Source organism: Phaethon aethereus, assembly GCF_964289735.1.
Source record: "Phaethon aethereus genome assembly, chromosome: 3".
Taxonomy (NCBI): domain Eukaryota; kingdom Metazoa; phylum Chordata; class Aves; order Phaethontiformes; family Phaethontidae; genus Phaethon; species Phaethon aethereus.
This window is the reverse complement of record NC_138576.1, coordinates 1,246,143-1,264,972: the sequence shown is the minus strand read 5'-3', so window position 1 is coordinate 1,264,972 and position 18,830 is coordinate 1,246,143. Positions and strand designations below refer to the sequence as shown.

Genomic DNA, 18,830 nt, shown 5'->3' with positions numbered 1-18,830 from the left:
GACGCCAACATTGGACCTGGCACAAGCTTGGTTTGGCAGGAGCAGCTCCCCTGGCAGCTCCAGGCAGCGTCCGCAGCTCCAGCGCACGTGTTCGACTCGGAAGAGTCACTTCATCCAGCCCTCAGATGACACCATCTCTGGGGTGAGCCAAGGCAGCTGCCTCGGCAAAGCTGCGCGACGGCTGGGAGGAGACATCCCCATCCCCGACAGCAATCGGGCTTCATTACCAGGGCTGGTTGAAGAAGACAGCCAGCAGCATCCCAAACGAGCCCCTTGGCGAGATGCGATGCCGCGCCTCCGGATCATGGCAGGGCTGTGGACACTGCTGGTGAGGTGGTTCAGGGACAGCATGAGATGTTTCCTGGCTCCTTCGTGAACCTGATGCTCTGCCCAGATCCAGGAAAACATGCTCAAGGTTTCCAGACCCCTTCTTGAGCCTAATCCGGAGCAGGTCCTGGAAGTGGGAGATTGGCCGGTGCTGAGGCCAAGCTTGTGCTTTCTGGAGGTCATTGGGAGAGGTGGCCCTGTTCCCACTCACAGCAAGCCAGGGAAAACCCAGAGCCTGAAACATGGAAAAAACAACTTTTGTGCAGGTCCCAGCCAGCTGGCAGTGCCAAAACCTGTTGCGTCCCTGTGCAGCAGGTACCAAATGCTGCTCTGGTCTCTAAATGTCCTTTTAACCCTGTGTCTCCTACCCTGGTGCCTCTGTCCCACGCCTGAGAGCCTGGGACAGGCTGGGACCCTGTTTTGCCCACCTTGGCCAACCTCGTGGTCACCAGCTTGGTTGGCCAAGGTGCCTAGAGACCTCAGTCAAGCATTGCTGCCCATGGCATCCCACCACCACAAAGTTAAAGCAGATGTTGGACCAAAATCGGACTTTACCCAGCTCTTTGCGGCTCTCTCTGCAGTGGTGAGGTGGAGACCTTTTGGGTTCATCACTTGAGAACCTGCCATGGTCCATGTACTGGCAAAATCACAGATGAGAAGGTTTTGTTCCCTTTTGCATTTGCTGGGACTTTGGTTGTGGTTGCGGTGGTTTTGGTGACGTGGAAGCGGGGCGCGTCCCCCCAACCCCGTCTCCACCAGGGACCAGCATGGGATGTAGAGAGTTAGTTGGAGTGTTGATGGTCATCAAGGAGGAGACCTCGGTCTGCCTGGAAATGCTTCACGCAGCAATCCAAACCCCATTTATCTTTGCATTTGAGAACTCGTCGAGCATTTCCAATGGGAACGTTGTGTTTTGATAGGGGAGGAAAAAAAAAACCCAGACACAAACCCTGGCATTGAGAAGATGTCTTTAAAAATCTCTGAGCAGCTGCAATACAACCTTGTTTGGGAGAGCCCAGCCTCACCCTCAGCTGCCGTCCCAGCCCATGGTGAGTCATGGAGTGAGCCCAGCTGCCTGACAGTGATTTTCTCCGTCCAACCCCTTTCTCATCCCAAATAACGGGATTTGTGGCGTGTTCCTTTCGCTGGGTTTCCTCAGCCCAGGGGAAGACCTTGGCTAGGGGTGGAGGAAGAACCAGTATGGTTTGGTTTTGCTGCTGAGCTCCTTGGTCGTTCCCCTGTCATAAACCACCACCGTCCCGTGCCTCTCCCTGGCTGAAGAAGAGGGTGACCACGCTGGTCTTGCCTTGCAGGAGGATGGTGATGGGGGGAGGAAGGCTCAGCAGCCACAGAAGGCTAACTGGGAGCGGAGGGAGCAATGCCAAGGTGCGGAGGAGGATGAGCTGTGTCCCCCCACCCCAATTTGGCATTTCAGAACGACGTGAGCCTCCCTTCAAGCATGGAGTCAGGGTCCACCCAAGCAGCATGGGCTTGGTCTGGGGTCCTGTGGCCAGGCTTGGAAGAGCCTCCCCGTCAACTGCGATCCCCTCTCATAGTCCCTTTTGGAAACTGTTTGTGCCCCAGTTTTTCTGATATCTTCCTCCTCCCATGTGGTTGCTCAGATCTCTCTTCTCATTGCAAGCCTGAGCTGTCTCTGGTCTCAGCTTGATGGCTTCAGGACTGGTCCTTGCTTGGTGCCTGCCCTCCCTGCAGCACTTTTAGGATGCAAACAGGTTTTCCCTCTCAGCATTACCATTGCAAGTCTCAGCCTCCTCCAACAAAACCCTGGGTTTGATGGGACCTCTCCGGCACCCTATCCAGTGGTGCTGGGATGTCCTCTGGTCACCTGGAGGTGCATCACCCAGTGCTTTCTGCAGCTGCAGGCACCATGGGGAGGGCATGGGAGGTGGTCCAAGGCAGGCAAGGGGCAGCACTTGGAGATGCCACCATGACCCCTCTGACTTCCCTCTCTCCTCCTGGCAGCAGCCGCCGAGGAGGGAATGATTCGGCTGGTGAATGGCTCCGGCTCCCACGAGGGACGGGTGGAGGTCTTCTACGACCGGCGTTGGGGCACAGTATGTGATGACGGCTGGGACAAGAAGGATGGAGACGTGGTGTGCCGGATGCTGGGCTTCCGAGGCGCTGAGGAGGTGTACCGCATGGCCCGGTTCGGCCAAGGTAAGACCCCTCCACCTCTAACCGCAACTCATCTGGCAGCAATACCTGAGGCCAGCCCATAAATAAACCAGAGACCCCCAAAAAATGAGCCTGGAGGCATCCAGCGTGTCACCCACGAGCAGGACAGGGGTTGCGGTGGACCCAAGAAGCTTCAGTCCGGTCAAGCACCGGTTTATTCAGCACAGCCAGCCGCGGGTGTCTGCAAATATTTTGGCGTTGGCTTGCGGGACCGCGTGCGAGCACATTGCTGGCGCTGGCCCAGGCGGCTCCTTCCCCTGCTCCGGCTCCCTCGGCGCGCACGCCCTGCCGCGTGCTGACTCAGCACTGCAGAACCGTCCCAGGGCTTGTTGTTTTTGAACGAACGCTTTGGGTCTTTCAGCTGGATGTGACTTTTGAGAACTATTTTCTTTTTAGAATAACAAAAGGAAAAAAAAAAAAGGAAAAGCTTTTAAAAACATAGGGGAAATGTCAGGAACGCTTTGGCAGGCCGAGGGGTGGCCTTTGGCCCCAAACTGTCGGGTTGGGGTGTTTCTGCCCATACCAGCTCCCTTTCCATGTAGGCTTTTTAACTCTTTGAGTTGCCTTCTCTCCAACTGCTCGGTGCTGCCAAGGAGATGATGGATCCCAAGAGCCGGTAGCCACCACGGCCGTCATCTAGCCACGAACATGCCAGTTGGCCAGACATTCTCTGTGAGCACAACTGGACCCCTCCAAGGGTTGGTACCCTTCATACCAGCCTTGGGAGACCTCAGAGCTTGCTTCACCACCAGTGCCCTGGTTGCCCTGGAGTTCTTCCCTCTGCCTCCCATCCTGGTCCTCAACCAGCCCCTGAAGCTGGTACAGCTGCTTGGGTTTCTGGCGTGCCATCATCCAGAGCCTGCGCTGGGGGTTTGTCTTGGGTTGACTTGGGTTGTCCCAAGAGCTGCTGCTCCTCCTCCAATGACCCCCTCAGCACAGCAATGGAAGCACCTGGATCCCCCAGCCCAGCAGGCTGCATAGGTACAGCCCCGAAGGTCCTGCCACACCACAGTGCCACCTTTGGTCATCCTTGATGGGGCAGGAGAACCCCATTGATGCCCCATTGAGTGTGATATGTCCAGTGCCTTCCCATGGCCACAACCCCACATGTGCTGGTGGCTGGTGTGTCTCCTGGGAGTGTTTCCTCCAGAACAGGAATTGTGCATCCCCAGGGTCTTTGTGGCCCCCAAAATCTGGGACTACCTCACTGCCACATGCCAGGTGGACTGTGCTGCACCCATCACCCATGGAGGCAGCCCTGGGGTCTGCGTTTCTGTGGGGGAAAATGGGGAGAATCATAGACTCACAGCAGGGTTTGGGTGGGAAGGAGCCGTCAGAGGCCATCTAGTCCCACCCCTGCAGTGAGCAGGGACATCTTCACCCAGAGCAGGTTGCTCAGAGCCCCGTCCAGCCTGACCTGGGCTGTTTCCAGGGATGGGGCATCCCCCACCTCTCTGGGCAACCTGGGCCAGGGCTTCACCAGCCTCGTTTGGAAAAATGTCTTCCTTCCATCCAGTCTAAATCTCCCCTCTTTTAGTTTAAAACCGTCACCCCTTGTCCTGTCACTGCAGGCCCTGCTGAACAGTCTGTCCCCATCTTTCTCCTCAGCCCCTCCAAGCCCTGGCAGCTGCACTAAGGTCTCCCCGGAGCCTTCTCTGCTCCAGGCTGAGCCCCCCAGCTCTCCCAGCCTGTCCTCCCAGCAGAGCTGTTCCAGCCCTCGGAGCATCGCTGGGGCCTCCTCTGGCCCCGCTCCAGCAGGTCCGTGTCTCTCCTGTGCCGAGGGCTCCAGAGCTGGACGCAGCCCTGCAGGGGGGTCTCCCCAGAGCGGGGCAGAGGGGCAGAATCCCCTCCCTCGCCCTGCTGGCCACGCGGCTTTGGGGGCAGCCCAGGACACGGGTGGCTTCTGGGCTGCGAGTGCACATTGCCGGCTCCTGTCCAGCTTTTCACCCACCGGGACCCCCAAGTCCTTCTCCATGGGGCTGCTCTCCATCCATCCCTCCCTCCCCCTCTCAGTCTGTATTGATATTGGGGATTGGAATAAAATGAACCACCAAGAAAACAGAGGGTTTTGCCAACCTGCTGCTGGGCAGCTCAGGCTGGGAATAGACCCGTTCCCCGTCCGGGAGGCAGGGACCCTAGCACGGAGTTTTGGTGATGGTAGCTTGCAGTGACTGGGAATTAGGATGTGTCGGGAGAATTCGTGCTGACCGAGGAGAAAGGCTGGGATGCAAAGTCTAAAATTACAAGAGTCAATACTTATTTCTGCGCATGGGGTGTCCCGGACAAATCGGGGCACCCAAATATGGTTTTAAATGGGGTTCACAGAATCATTAAGGTTGGAAAAGACCTCTAAGATTATTAAGTCCAACCATCAACCCAACACCCCCATGCCCACTAAACCCTGTCCCGAAGTGCCACGTCCACACGTTTTTTGAACACTTCCAGGGACGGTGACTCCACCACCTCCCTGGGCAGCCTGTGCCAGTGCTTGGCCACTCTCTCGGTGAGGAAATTTTTCCCAATATCCAAACTAAACCTCCCCGGGCACAACTTGAGGCCATTTCCTCTCATTCTATCGCTGGTTACTTGGGAGAAGAGACCAACCCCCACCTCACCACAACCCCCTTTCAGGCAGTTGCAGAGAGCGATGAGGGCTCCCCTCAGCCTCCTCTTCTCCAGACTGAACCCCCCCAGTTCCCTCAGCCGCTCCTCATCAGACTTGTGCTCCAGACCCCTCCCCAGCTCCGTTGCCCTTCTCTGGACACGCTCCAGCACCTCAATGTCTTTCTTGGCGTGAGGGGCCCAAAACTGAACACAGGATTCGAGGTGCAGCCTCAACCTCGGTTGAGGTTATTCTTCCTGTGGTAGAAGGGAGAAGAACTGCAGGTTCTTCTGAACACTTCAACCCTTCTACCTGAACCCTTCAAGCATCCAAGTACACCACGACGGGACTAATCACTGAAACCCACATTACTGATGACTAATCAGAGGAAAACTTTGCAAAGCAGCTCTGTTTTTGCAGCGTTCTTGCTGCTTGCCTATTGACCCAGATGTCCCTGGAGCTGGTCTTGCTCGATTCCCTGATCTCCGACACCAGACTATGCTGGGAGGGTCTCCAAGCCGTGTCGGGGGGACTATAGGATGCTGCCATTATCTTGGTTGCCCAGGGGCATCCTTCATCCTCCATGGGCAGTGTGAAGCTCCAAGAAGCAAAACCTTTATTCCCAGTCCTTTAGTCTGTCTTACTTAAGCATGAACAAAACCAAAGTCCTTAGTAAGACTCTACTACCTCATTACATTACAGTGTATAATGTCAACTAGTATATATATAATAAAGTTAATATTCTTTACGATAAAGAAGAATCAATATAATAGTTAGGGGAAAGAATTTTCGTAAGGGATGAAGCCCTTCGTTCAAGAAGGGCTTGAATGATTTCTGCTTTATCCTGGTGATGCAACGATGCTCGTGCCCTGGGTTGGAGGGGAACCACTGAGGTGCCGATGCCGGTGGCGATGCCGGTGCCGCTCACTGGGTCCCGGTTTTTGCAGGTACGGGGAGGATCTGGATGGACGACGTCTCCTGCAAGGGGACAGAGGAGAGCCTTCTGCGCTGCAGCTTCTCCAGCTGGGGCAAGACCAACTGCGGCCACGCTGAGGATGCCGGCGTGAAATGCCTGACGCCGTGATGGTGGGGACGACACTCCCAGTCTGGCTGCAGGGATCCGGGGGGGCTCGGCCTGCCCCATGGATCTCACCTGTGCTTCCTGAAATGGTTTTATTATTAGAGAAATAAATGCCTTTTTATTATTCTCTACCGTGCTGGCGCAGCCGTGCTCAGGGGTGGGGGGCATTCATGGGGGCCTGGGGGGCATGCATGGAGGGGGGGGGTGTCAATACAGGCCCTGGGTCTCGCTCAGCCCTGTGTGCTAGATGGGGGTACAGAGTACCCTGGGGTGCCTAAGCCCCCCTCAAGTCTCCCCCAGAGACACCCACAGGATGCCACAGGGCTTGAGGATCCCCCATGGAGACCCCCCAAGGGCTTAGGAACCCTGCTGAACCCCAGAGACACTCCCCCCCCGCCCCGGCCATGGCCTGGGGGTCCAACAGAGACAAAAAGCAGGGGGTTGGCAGTGGCATGGAGATCCCCCGCCCAGGGCTTGGGAACCCCCCAGAGATGCTCCCCAAGGGCTTAGGGACCCCATGGACACCCACCAAAGGCTTGGGAGCCCTGCAGAACCCCGGAGACACCCCCCAGCATGGCCTGGGGGTCCAACAGAAAGCCCCCCCAGGGGGTTGGCAATGCCATGGCGACCCTGGCAAGGGCTAGGGGACCCCACTGCCCCCCCCAAGTGCCTGGGGACCCGACAGTGATACTCCCCCACGGGTTGAGGACCCCATGGAGACCCCCTCAAGGGCTTGGGGACCCCATAAAGACGCCCTCAAAGAGCTGGCGCCCCCTCCGATACCCTCCAAAGCCGCGAGGACCCTCACAGATGCCCCCCAAAGCCTTGGGGACCCCCAACAGACCCCCTAAAAGCACTCGGGGACGCCCTGAGACCCACCCCAAGCCCCTCCCCGCTCCCATAGGCCCCGCCCCCTTGGCCTGACCCCGCCCCCGGCCGCGTTCCGCGGTGTTTGTCCGCCCGCGGCCGCCGTAGCGCGCGGAGGGGGCGGGGCTCCCGCGCGCAGGATTCAAACGGCGGCGGGAGGTAACGGCGGCGGGAGGGGTTCGGTGTTTGGGGGGGGGGGGGGGGTGCGTGGCACTTTTTTGCGCTGCTGGCCGGCGAGGCTGGGGTGCACCTTGGTGTTCGGGGCTTGCCCAGCCCCAGGCCCCACCCTGAGGCGGGCCCCCCTCCCCTTCACCCCGCGGGTGGGGCCCTCCGTGCCGTCGCTGGCCGGGCTGAGGGCTGGGGAAGGGCCTGTCCTGGTGGGAGCAGCCCTCGGGCCTTCCCCCCGCCGCCGTCTCCTTCCCTCGGTGCCCCATTCCCCTGCCCGTTCCCTCAGGACACCGGCCCCAGGCCCGTTGTGGGGTTCGTTTCCCGCTCTGCGAGCCGGCCCCGGCGTGAGCGGCCCCACGGGTGGCGCGGGGGAAGGAGGGAGCCCGTGGAGCTGGGCGTGCTGGAAAGCCCACCCCGGCTCCAGCTGTCAGCCCGCTGGCTGAGCGGAGCCGGGGGAAGCTGAATTAGCTAGCCGGGAGCTCCCAACGGGTGTAATTTATGTCCTTTAACGTACTGCCGCGGTGTCTGTAATGCCCCTGCGTGGGTTAGGGCCCTGCGCAGCTCGTGCTCCCGTGTCCCTCTGTGCGGTTCCGTCCAGCGTTTTGGGGGCTGGAGGTGTAATGTGGTCTCCCCTCTGCTCTAGGGCCCAGGGAGGTTTGCAGCGATGGAAGCCTTCAAGTCTCAAAACAACCTGGCCCACAGGGAGAAGCCTGGTGAGTCGCATTCAGGCGTGAGGCCTAAATATTTCCAGAGGGGCCGGCAGCTTTGCCGTGGGGAGGCGAAGGGTGTTAAACCGGCCTGTTGGGGTGGGTGTTGTGGTTTAATCCTGGTGGGCAGCTCAGCCCCACACCAGCCGCTCGCTTACCCCCGGCAGGACGGGGGAGAGAGTCAGAAGGGTAAAAGTGAGAAAAATGGTGAGTTGAGATAAAACCACTTTAATCTGTAAAGCAAAAGCTGCATGCGCAAGCAAAGCAAACTCAGGAATTCACTCCCTGCTTCCCGTCAGTGGCGGGTGTTTGGCCATCCCCAGCCCACGCAGCGGTGACTTGGGTAGACAAACACCATCACTCCAAATGTCCCCTCTCTCTTCTTCTTCCCCCCAGCTTTATATGCTGAGCATGATGTCATGTGGTACAGAATATCCCTTTGGTCCGTTGGGGTCAGCTGGCCCCGCTGTGTCCCCTCCCAGCTTCTTGTGAACGGTGTTAAATCCGGCTGGCGGCCGGTCACAAGCGGTGTTCCCCAGGGCTCGGTTCTGGGGCCGGTCTTGTTCAATATCTTTATTGATGATCTGGATGAGGGGATCGAGTGCTCCCTCAGTAAGTTTGCAGATGACACCAAGTTGGGTGGGAGTGTTGATCTGCTGGAGAGCAGGAGGGCTCTGCAGAGGGATCTGGACAGGCTGGATCGAGGGGCTGAGGTCAACTGTATGAGGTTCAACAAGGCCAAGTGCCGGGTCCTGCACTTGGGTCACAACAGCCCCATGCAACGCTCCAGGCTTGGGGAGGAGTGGCTGGAGAGCTGCCTGGCAGAAAAGGGCCTGGAGGGGCTGGTCGCCAGCCGGCTGAACATGAGCCACAGTGTGCCCAGGTGGCCAAGAAGGCCAACAGCGTCCTGGCCTGTATCAGAAATAGTGTGGCCAGCAGGAGCTGGGCAGGGATCGTGCCCCTGGACTCGGCACTGGTGAGGCCGCACCTCGAATCCTGTGTTCAGTGTTGGGTCCCTCACTACAAGAAGGACGCTGAGGTGCTGGAGCGTGTCCAGAGAAGGACAGCGGAGCTGGGGAGGGGTCTGGAGCACAAGTCTGATGGGGAGCGGCTGAGGGAACTGGGGGTGTTCAGTCTGGAGAAGAGGAGGCTGAGGGGAGCCCTCATCGCTCTCTACAACTGCCTGAAAGGGGGTTGTGGTGAGGTGGGGGTTGGTCTCTTCTCCCAAGTAACCAGTGACAGGACGAGAGGAAATGGCCTCAAGTTGTGCCAGGGGAGGTTTAGATTGGATATTGGGAAAAATTTCTTCACTGAGAGGGCGGTCAAGCACTGGCACAGGCTGCCCAGGGAGGTGGTGGGGTCACCGTCCCTGGAGGTGTTGAAAAAACGTGTGGACGTGGCACTTCAGGACATGGTTTAGTGGGCATGGGGGTGTTGGGTTGATGGTTGGACTTAATGATCTTAGAGGTCTTTTCCAACCTTAATGATTCTGTGATTGTGCACCCCCAGCCTACTCACTGGTGGGGTGGGGTGAGGAGCAGAAAAGGCCTTGGCTGTGTCAGCAATAGCAAAAACATCCCCGTATTATCAACACTGTTTTCAGCATAAATCCAAAACACAGCCCCATATGAGCTCCTAGGGAGAAAATTAACTCTATCCCAGCCAAACCCAGTACAGTTGCTTAGCCTGGAGAGTAGAGAGAACCAAAAAGCTGTGCCAAAGATGAGGCTTGAACATAAAACATTGCACAAGAGAAAAACCTAACGAGGGTGGTAGTGACAGCTCGGTGGGACTGGTGTTTTGGTAAGCTACTGGAGGACAGGGAGGGGTTGGAAAGAAGCTTTTCTAAAATTGAACTTGTTCTGCACATAGCACAGCACGCAGGAGAGTCACAAATGTCATTTGTAATTAGAGCATCAAAGCTCCTAAGTAAGAAGCTGCGCAGCTGCTGCCACTGCTGTATGGGGTCATTCGTGGGGCTGGGTTTCTCTTTCTTTTTTAGATGGGGGGCCAGTTTCTGTCACTATCCCAGCGTCTCCCTTCATGCAGAAGCTTGGATACGGCACTGGGGTCAACGTCTACTTGATGAAAAGGTACTTGTGAGCACACAGGCGTGACATCGTGCTCGGGAACAGGGCTTGGCATCTTTTTTTTCCCCTAGAATAATATAGGGGATGGAAAGCAATTGAGCTCTGAGCAAGAAAGTGCTGCTGTTGCCAACCTATACCCCTTCAAATGGACACAGAGTCAAGGCAGGGCTGTGGGATTTCCAGCTTTCCCATGGGTGCTGGGAAGGAGCCCATCGTTTTGGGATCAGCCATTCCTTGGCCTGGAATTCAGGCATTTGGGGTCCGATCCTGGGTCTGCTTTGGCCTGCTTCCCTCCCCAAGCCTCAGCTCCTCCACCTGAAAATGAGAATCGATACCACCTGCTTTCCTCAAATGCTTGAAAATTCAATGGAGGAGCACTGTATATGGGCAAAGCATTACTGTGCACCTTTGTGGCGTGCACATTAGCAAACTTGAGTTTATTTTAGCGTTGTTCTTTATTAATTCCACAAAATAAAGGCAGGTGCTCTCCAGAATAGCTCCTCGGTGACCTGTGTGAGCTTGAACCGTGGTGCTGCTTACAAACAGAGGGGTTCTGAGACGTGTGGGTTTTCGCACGCAGATCTCCCAGAGGTTTGTCTCACTCCCCTTGGGCTGTGAAGAAAATTAATTCCAAATGCAACAGGAGCCAGCAAAGCATCTATCAGCAGAGACTGAAAGAAGAAGCCAAGGTCTTGAAAAACCTCCAGCACCCGAACATTGTGGGTAAGTTTCCAGCATCGCTTAAATTGCAAACCGAGCTGTTTGAATCCACTCTGGAGCCAGCTGATGTGACACGAGGCTGCTGCAGGGTTTCTCTGCCCTCCCTGGCTCTCTGCTCCTCTTGTACCGAGGGCTGCGGGTTACAGACCTCCCCAGCTGGTTTGTGGAAGTCTGGAGCTCTGGGGTGTGATGGCTGGGAAGACACACAGCAGGAGGATCACTGCATGCTTGCCCATCCTTACACTTCGGAGACGGGTTGCTGGGCTGCCTGTGCCTTTGGCCAGGCCCACCGTGGACCTTATTCAATTAATTTAGTCTTGCCCTGCGTGATGGAGACTTGGAAGCACTGCCAGGGCAGCACGGTTGGTGGCAAAAGGTGCCCCTTGGTGCTTTGTTGCCTGTTGAAATCAGCATCAGTCACTGAGAGGTGGTTATTCGGGTGTGTTACCCGACAGAAACGGTTACGGTGGGACTCTCAAGCCGCTGGTGTGCTGGGGCTGCCCGGGGAGCCGAGAGGTGCCTCGCTGCTGGCTTTGTGCTGCGAGGCAGCTCTGGCACGAGGAGAGCTGCAGGCTGGTTCTGGAGCAATCACGGGCTGCCCCAGGACTGCGCCAGCATGCAGCCTCAGCTGGTGGCTTCAGGGAAGGGAGAGACCACCGTAACGTTGCAGAGGACAGGCAGTACCTCCGTGAGATCTGGGATGGCTTCTGGGTATGGAGTAAGGCCCCGGGTCCCACCCTGATGACTCACCTTTGTGAGTGGCGATTGAGGCTCTGTCACACTCTTGGCCCTCAGTGGTAGGAATATTTTGAGAAGCTGCTTTGGTCTGTGTTTAATTTCTGCTCTTACCATGTCTAAAAACCTCTCCTGCCGGTCAGAACAGCAGCTTTGTTTGACTTCATCCTTTTATTTGTGCTTTAAACTATCTCAGTGCGGTCACTTGTATTAGAAAAGCTGTGTGCTAAGGACTTTGTATCCCTAAAAAGGCATGTCCTGCTTCTGTCAGGAGTTTAAGAGCAAAGATAGTCTTGACCTTTCACACTGCAAACATTTCACTGCTTTTTTGCAAAAGGTGCCATAAATCATTTACAGGATAAGACTTTTGCTATGTTGTTATGCAAGAGTTTGCCATTTATAACTCCACCTGAAAAGTATTGTTTACAGATAGGAGTAAAATGTGGAGGAAGAAAGATTACATGACAGCCCGTATGCATGTTAGTCTTAGCTTGTGAAATGGCCCCCGTGAGATGAGGGCAAACATCCCCCTGCCCTTTGTCTCGCTGCTGCGGCTGGGGATGTTGGTGCTGAAGATCTGCTGCTGCTCTCTTCCCTCCTTCCTCCTGGTTCTCTGTCCTGCAAAGATTGGGGTAAACCTCCCTGGACCTCCCTGCCCTGGCACAGGGTGCAAAGCTGACCTGGGAAGCAACAAGCGGGGTGTCTGTGGGAAATCCCGGAGGAAGGCGCTCCTTTACCTCGACAAAGTTTGTGGCTCGTGCCCCTGCTCGGGGCCGCGCAGGTCTCCACAGACGTTGCTGTGGCTTCACCTCGCCACGTAAAGCTGTGAGCCAGGTCCCTCTGGGATGTGAATTTGCTTGGGGTTGGTTGCAGCTGCCAGGGAAGCACCTGGGTAGCAGCCCCAAATGCTCTGGCTCTGTCAGGCCGGCAAGTGCGCGGAAACGCTGGTGCCTGCTTCAGCTCTCCAACAAATCAATCTTTGTTGGAAGGTTACCGTGCGTTTACCGAGGCGAGTGATGGAAGCATGTGTCTGGCCATGGAGTACGGAGGAGAGAAATCTCTCGGTGACTTAATCGAAGAAAGAAGTGCAGAACGGTTGGGCCCTTTCCCTGCTGCCAAGATTTTCAAAGTCGCCTTGAGCATGGCGAGGGGGCTGAAGGTATGTTTAATGTTAACCGTGGCTGTTCTGTGTGGAAACGTATGCACTGGTGACATTGGAAATATAAATGAATTTGGTGTGTGAGAAGGCCATGCTTGCAGATGGAGAGCAGATGCTGTGACGCTTCGTAGAAGACCTTGGTGGTGGTGTTTTTTACCGGGGTGCTCTGCAGACTCAGGCAAAAACTGAGCTCTGAAGCTTGAGATTGAAGCTAAAAATTAACTTCAGATTTAAAGAGATTAAAAAGAGATGCAACAGGGTTTTTGTCACAAATGTCCTGCTGCCCTCCCCTGGGGCTACCTGTTGTCCCTGCTTGCTAGCCCATGAGGAGGCTGGCTGCTGGCTTCTGCAACCTTCTTGCTGGGCCAGGAAGCTGGTCTTGGCAGTAAAAATGGTTAGCCGACACCAGCGGCTGCCAGCTGGTGCCGCTTGCGTACCTCCTTTTGCCGAGCTGCAGCAGCCACCGCACTGAGGTTGCATTTAGGGGGGGAAAAAGGGGGAAAGGGAGACTCAGTGGTGATGTCTAAACCACAGCACGGCTTCTGAGCCTACCCTGGCTATGCCAGCGGTCAGGGTAAAGCACAGGCTGCCCCAGCCATGGCAGCGAGTCCTGTGCTATTGCTGCTGAGGAGACGCAGCTTGGAGCTCCGGGGATGAGGCGGACGGGTGCTCGGCCATCAGCTAATGCCCATCCTTTGCACCCGCTCTCAAGGGCTCATTGCTAGAGGCGCTTCTTGCAGTCTTTTACGAAAAGGTAACCATAACACTCCAAAACCAGGCTGGGTGAAACAGCCTGCCCTGTGTTTTGTACGTGTTACGGGTAGGTGTTGACCCATCCTCTGGGTTTTAAGGCTAAATATATTAAACATTAAGAAGTTGGTGCTTTGTTGTCCAAATCTGATGGCTTCTCCTGCCTGTGTCTGAAAGCGGGTGTTAATGGCTCCTCTCTGCCTCTTAGTATCTTCACAACGATAAGAAGCTGCTCCACGGAGATATCAAGTCTTCAAACGTGGTCATTAGAGGTGACTTTGAAGCCATCAAGATCTGTGATGTGGGAGTGTCCCTGCCCCTGGATGAGAACATGACTGGTAGGTCAGGTCACGGAGAAGGGGACCCGAATGCTCGGTGGCTGCCAGTTTGGCACACTTACCCTCCCGTGTCCTTGGAGGGAAGGACTGGCGAGTGGTTTGCACCGTGCGTGTGTGAAGGGGATCTCTGGAAGGTCCAGCTTTAATTCTCCAGACCTGTGATGTCTGTCTCATGCTCTTCCACGGTCATACGTTTGCTCCCGTGGGCAGGAATGCCATTGCACACGGGATGCTGGATCAGGCCCTGCTGGACCCTGTTGAGGAGATGCTCTTGCCAGAGAGTTAAGTAAATGAATCTTTCTCGTAGAGCTAGAAGGAAGCCAAATGCAAGTGTTATAAAGACTTCAAGTTAATGAGAAGCAGATGTCTAATGGCGTCGTGGCTTGGCTGTGAACAGCAGGAATGCGTTTGGGTTAATTGCAAGAATGCTTTTCTCTGCCGCTTTACACAGCGCTTGGGCCTGCGACAGCCTCATAATTTATAAAGCTGCTCTATTACATTTTTATTAGTAGCTGTTCCCTTTTATAAGGAGCGAGAGAGCTGGAGGCAGCGCCCTAGCCTAATCTCCCAGAGTGTGGTTAAAGGATCAGTTTCTGGGCTGGTTTAACAGGAAGAAGTCCCCTTTCCGCCCAGCCCTGATTTTTGGCTTTGCCTCCTCATGGTTTTGAGGAGACAACGGGCACCCACTGACGGCGAAGATGCTGGGTCCCAATCCGTGTGGCAGCCAAGGATTAAAACGCAACAGCCTGTGAAGTGTTGAGGGATTTCGGCGTTCGCTTCTTGTTACAGGCTGGGCTTTGAAGATCAGCCCTGCAAGAGAAAAGTTTCTTGAACAGCTGAGGTTTGCTGACAGCTCGGGAACTTGCTAGGGAGAGGCGGGCGGGAATTGTAATTGGGAGAAAGGATATAAGGGATCGAGTCAGAGCTGGTATTTCCTTCACTGGGCTGAGCGCTGATCGCTTCAACACTCCCAAGGCTAATTAAGATCAAGGAGGCATTAAATTGAACAAAGTAGTGAGAATTTGGTTTGGGCTGAAGGAAAGAAACCAAAAGGACTGTGTGGCTGGCAGGAGGCAGTGTGTGGTGGAGGCTGACGGGGCCTGGTGAGCACTGGGGTTGGGTTGGCTTTGTTCCCTGGCCTTGTCTGGGGAAGGTGCCCTGTGAGTGCCGTCAGCCCAGCCTGGCCTCCCCGGCAGGGTGGCCATGCTGAGGAAGGGAAACACCGGCGTAAAACACAGGTAACTTCTCACCCCTTCATCGCAGGGGGCCTTACAGCAGGGATAAGCTACAGAGCACAGCTCTGACCTTCAGTTCCTCTCTCCGCACTCTGCGTGGCCTCAGCCACTCCACCATGCAAACCAGGAGGTTTCTCCGCAGTTCCTACCATGCGTTGCTGGGCCTACGGAAGAGAAGCCCGAGCCCTGCAGGGTCTGGCACCGCTGTGGAGCAAGTTGCAGGTTACAGGGGATTTGAGACTATATGGATGTGAAAGAAAAATAGGTTCAGGCCCCCAGAAGATCCTGCCCTGAGCTGTGTTGTTTCCTTCCAGTGAGCGACCCGGAGATGTACTACATCGGCACCGAGCCCTGGAAGCCCAAGGAAGCTCTGCAGGATGATGGCGTGATCACCGACAAGGCCGACATCTTCCCTTTTGGGCTGACTCTCTGGGAAATGATGACCCTCTCTGTGCCCCACCTCAACCTGGGCGATGACCCTGATGACGAAGGTTTGTTTCTATAACTTGCTGGCTGAGCAAATTCTGCTCCTAGGAATGCTTTCCTCTCTTAGGAGGATTGATTTTTACAGCATGTGTTAGTACCCCCACAATGCTGGGTCTCCCAGGGGTGCCATCCGAAGGACTTGCAAACATCTGTCCATGCCTGCCGCAGCCCCCAGCCCTGCCTGTCATCCTGGGGAGCTCGCTGGGGTGTCTGCCAGAGCATGGAGGTGCTCAGCAGCACCCCGAGGCCACTCCAGATGCCAGCAGACACCTGTGGCATTGATGTTTGTGCAGGGGCTGGGATGCTTTCAATGTCACTTAGCTTTTTAACTCCAACTGAGAAGTTGATAAATGATGGTAACTAATCACAGCGAACCAGCACTCTTTGTAAGTGCTTCAGCTGCTTGTCTAAGAGCCAGAGAGAGCTCCTTGAAACTCGGCTGCTCGTCCGATTCCCATCAGTGTGGTTTGGTAGGTTCGAAAGACACTCCCGAGCCTGACTGCTGCCCCGAGAGCCCCGCAGCGTGCTCGGCTGTGCTCTGGCTCTGTCCCACATCCTTTGCTGTCACGGCAGCATAGGAACAGTCTGCCAGGCTGGAGCCGTGTGGCGGACACTGTCGAGATACCACCAAAATGATGTAGCCGGAAAAGCTTAAAATGACATTGCGCTTGAAATGCTGCATAAAAATATTTGAGGCAGATGAGCCTTTTGGAAAGGAGAAGCTAAAGCAGGCTTGCTGCACCCAGGCTAAGCGTGCTCTGGGTTGTATCCGGGCTGGCAAACACCTGCTTGTCTCTGACAAAGCACGGGGGAAGCAGTTTGAGTTGCTTTGGGCACCTACTGTGTGCCCAAGTAGGGATTTGTCATGGAATCACAGAATTGTTTGGGCTAGAAAAGACCCTTAAGATCGAGCTCAGCCATTAACCCAGCGCTGCCAAGCCCACCACTGAACCATGTCCCTGAGCACCACTTTTAAATCCCTCCAGGCATGGTGATTCCACCACCTCCCTGGGCAGCCTGTGCCAATGCTTGACCACTCTCTCAGTGAAGAAATTCTTCCCAATATCCAAACTAAACCTCCCCTGGCACAACTTGAGGCCATTTCCTCTCATCCTATTGCTGGTTACTTGGGAGAAGAGACCAACCCCCACCTCACCACAACCCCCTTTCAGGCAGTTGTAGAGAGCGATGAGGGCTCCCCTCAGCCTCCTCTTCTCCAGACTGAACACCCCCAGTTCCCTCAGCTGCTCCTCATCAGACTTGTGCTCCAGACCCCTCCCCAGCTCCGCTGCCCTTCTCTGGACATGCTCCAGCACCTCAACGTCCGTCTTGTCGTGAGGGACCCAACACTGAATACAGCATTCGAGGTGCAGCCTCACCAGTGCCGAGTCCAGGGGCACGATCCCTGCCCTGCTCCTGCTGGCCACACTAGTGCTGATACAGGCCAGGACGCTGTTGGCCTTCTTGGCCACCCCCTCATTTGCAGTTACATAGAGCAGACAAGGCAGTGGGGAGCAGATCAATGGGCTGGGCTAACAGCTGCCTGGGGGCAGATCTGTGTCCTGGAGAGATACAAAGCTAAAAATCCTACAGGTTGTGCTGGGAAAACTCTTCTTGCTCCAGCCCTTGTGCTGACACAGACCACAGGCTGGCTTGTGTTTTCTAACTTGGTCTCCAGGAAGCTGGGGGATTTTCCTCACTCCTGCTCTCAGCCTCTCCTGGCTGCAGAGCTTTTTCCCAGCCAGCTCTGCAGGGGTGACTCAGAGTTGTTCTGCTGGGAGAAAGGGGCTAGATGCAGCTTCAAAGTAAGTGATTTAAGTCAAAGGAAAAGTAATGCTGTGTATCCCAGGCAGTAATTAGTGCTAACAAAGGAATAGCAAAGCTGGCATGAAGGTCTCATCCCACTGCACCCCTGCAAGATTGGGGGTCCTGGTGGGTGAAAAGCTGGACAGGAGCCATCAATGTGCGCTGGCAGCCCAGAAGCCACCCGTGTCCTGGGCTGCCCCCAAAGCCGCGTGGCCAGCAGGGCGAGGGAGGGGATTCTGCCCCTCTGCCTCGCTCTGGGGAGACCCCCCTGCAGGGCTGCGTCCAGCTCTGGAGCCCTCGGCACAGGAGAGACATGGACCTGCTGGAGCGGGGCCAGAGGAGGCCCCAGTGATGCTCCAAGGGCTGGAACAGCTCTGCTGGGAGGACAGGCTGGGAGAGCTGGGGGGGCTCAGCCTGGAGCAGAGAAGGCTCCGGGGAGACCTTAGTGCAGCTGCCAGGGCTTGGAGGGGCTGAGGAGAAAGATGGGGACAGACTGTTCAGCAGGGCCTGCAGTGACAGGACAAGGGGTGACGGTTTTAAACTAAAAGAGGGGAGATTCAGACTAGATGGAAGACATTTTTGGCAAGGAGGGTGGTGAAGCCCTGGCCCAGGTTGCCCAGAGAGGTGGTGGATGCCCCATCCCTGGAAACAGCCCAGGTCAGGCTGGACGGGGCTCTGAGCAACCTGCTCTGGGTGAAGATGTCCCTGCTCACTGCAGGGGTGGGACTAGATGGCCTCTGACGGCCCATTCCCACCCAAACCCTGCCGTGATGGATGAGAGGCAGCCAGCGAGCACTTTCCAGCACCCTTCCAACACCTTTTCCACCTTCTTTTTCAGCTGAGTCTTCTGATGAAGACTGCTTCGATGAGGAAGCATATTACGCAGCCCTGGGAACCCGCCCAGCCCTCAACATGGAGGAACTAGATTCATCCTACCAGTGCATGATCGACCTCTTTTCTGTCTGCACCAGCGAGGACCCCAAGAAGCGTCCCTCGGCTGCATGCATCGTGGAAGCCTTGGAGGCAAGTCTGTCCCAGGAGTAAAAGCATCCGAGCTCCTGCACCCACACCACGGAGCTCAGGGATTGAACTTATCTCCTTGAACTTAACTCCTGCAGCATTTATCCTTCTAGGATGTGAAATTGCTCTCTGTACTTCTGGAGCAATCCCTTCGTGCCCTGCACTTAGGTTCTAAATAAGCTACATGCTCTAGGCAATAGCTGTGCTTTTAGCTGTTGCGTTACAGCTACTTTAAAGCCCTTCCCTTCAATATTTGTGTTGAAATAACATGTTTTGTGACTGAGATATTAAAAATAGGGGTCTTTTTCATTTAAGTGTGTGTTTGTGTGTCCCTGCCAGGTATGTGCAAGCTTTGGTGAGGGCTCTTGTGTAAAGTATTTGTGTTCCTGAGGTGGTTTGGGGCAGTAGCTCCTGGGTAACAGGAGAACAGTGCCCCGGGAGAGCAGCTGCAAGCTTAAGAAAAAGGTTTCCTGACACAGCAGGTTGTTACATGGAATCATATCAGGGTAAAAGGGTGTGGGGTCAAGAAGAAAAACACACTCT

At 55.6% G+C, this 18,830-nt stretch overlaps 2 protein-coding genes across 2 annotated transcripts in view; both read left to right on the top strand.

Moving 5' to 3' along the window:
- The window catches only part of SCARA5 (scavenger receptor class A member 5), a gene marked incomplete at both ends in the record, with an annotated part of 36,568 nt that extends 30,359 nt beyond the window's left edge, over positions 1-6,209 (top strand). The window contains 2 exons of the mRNA XM_081998247.1: positions 2,311-2,505; positions 6,073-6,209. Coding sequence (XP_081854373.1) covers positions 2,311-2,505; positions 6,073-6,209 — 332 coding nt within the window. The remainder of the gene's footprint in view (positions 1-2,310; positions 2,506-6,072) is intronic.
- A 1,696-nt stretch (positions 6,210-7,905) lies between these two features.
- PBK (PDZ binding kinase) lies at positions 7,906-18,311 on the top strand (the record flags this gene model as incomplete). The annotated part of the gene is made up of 7 exons (XM_081997973.1): positions 7,906-7,954; positions 9,951-10,041; positions 10,619-10,761; positions 12,483-12,652; positions 13,611-13,740; positions 15,290-15,466; positions 18,106-18,311. The coding sequence occupies 7 exons, from the start codon at positions 7,906-7,908 to the stop codon at positions 18,309-18,311; spliced, it is 966 nt and encodes a 321-aa protein (XP_081854099.1).
- Between the last annotated feature and the right edge of the window lie 519 nt (positions 18,312-18,830).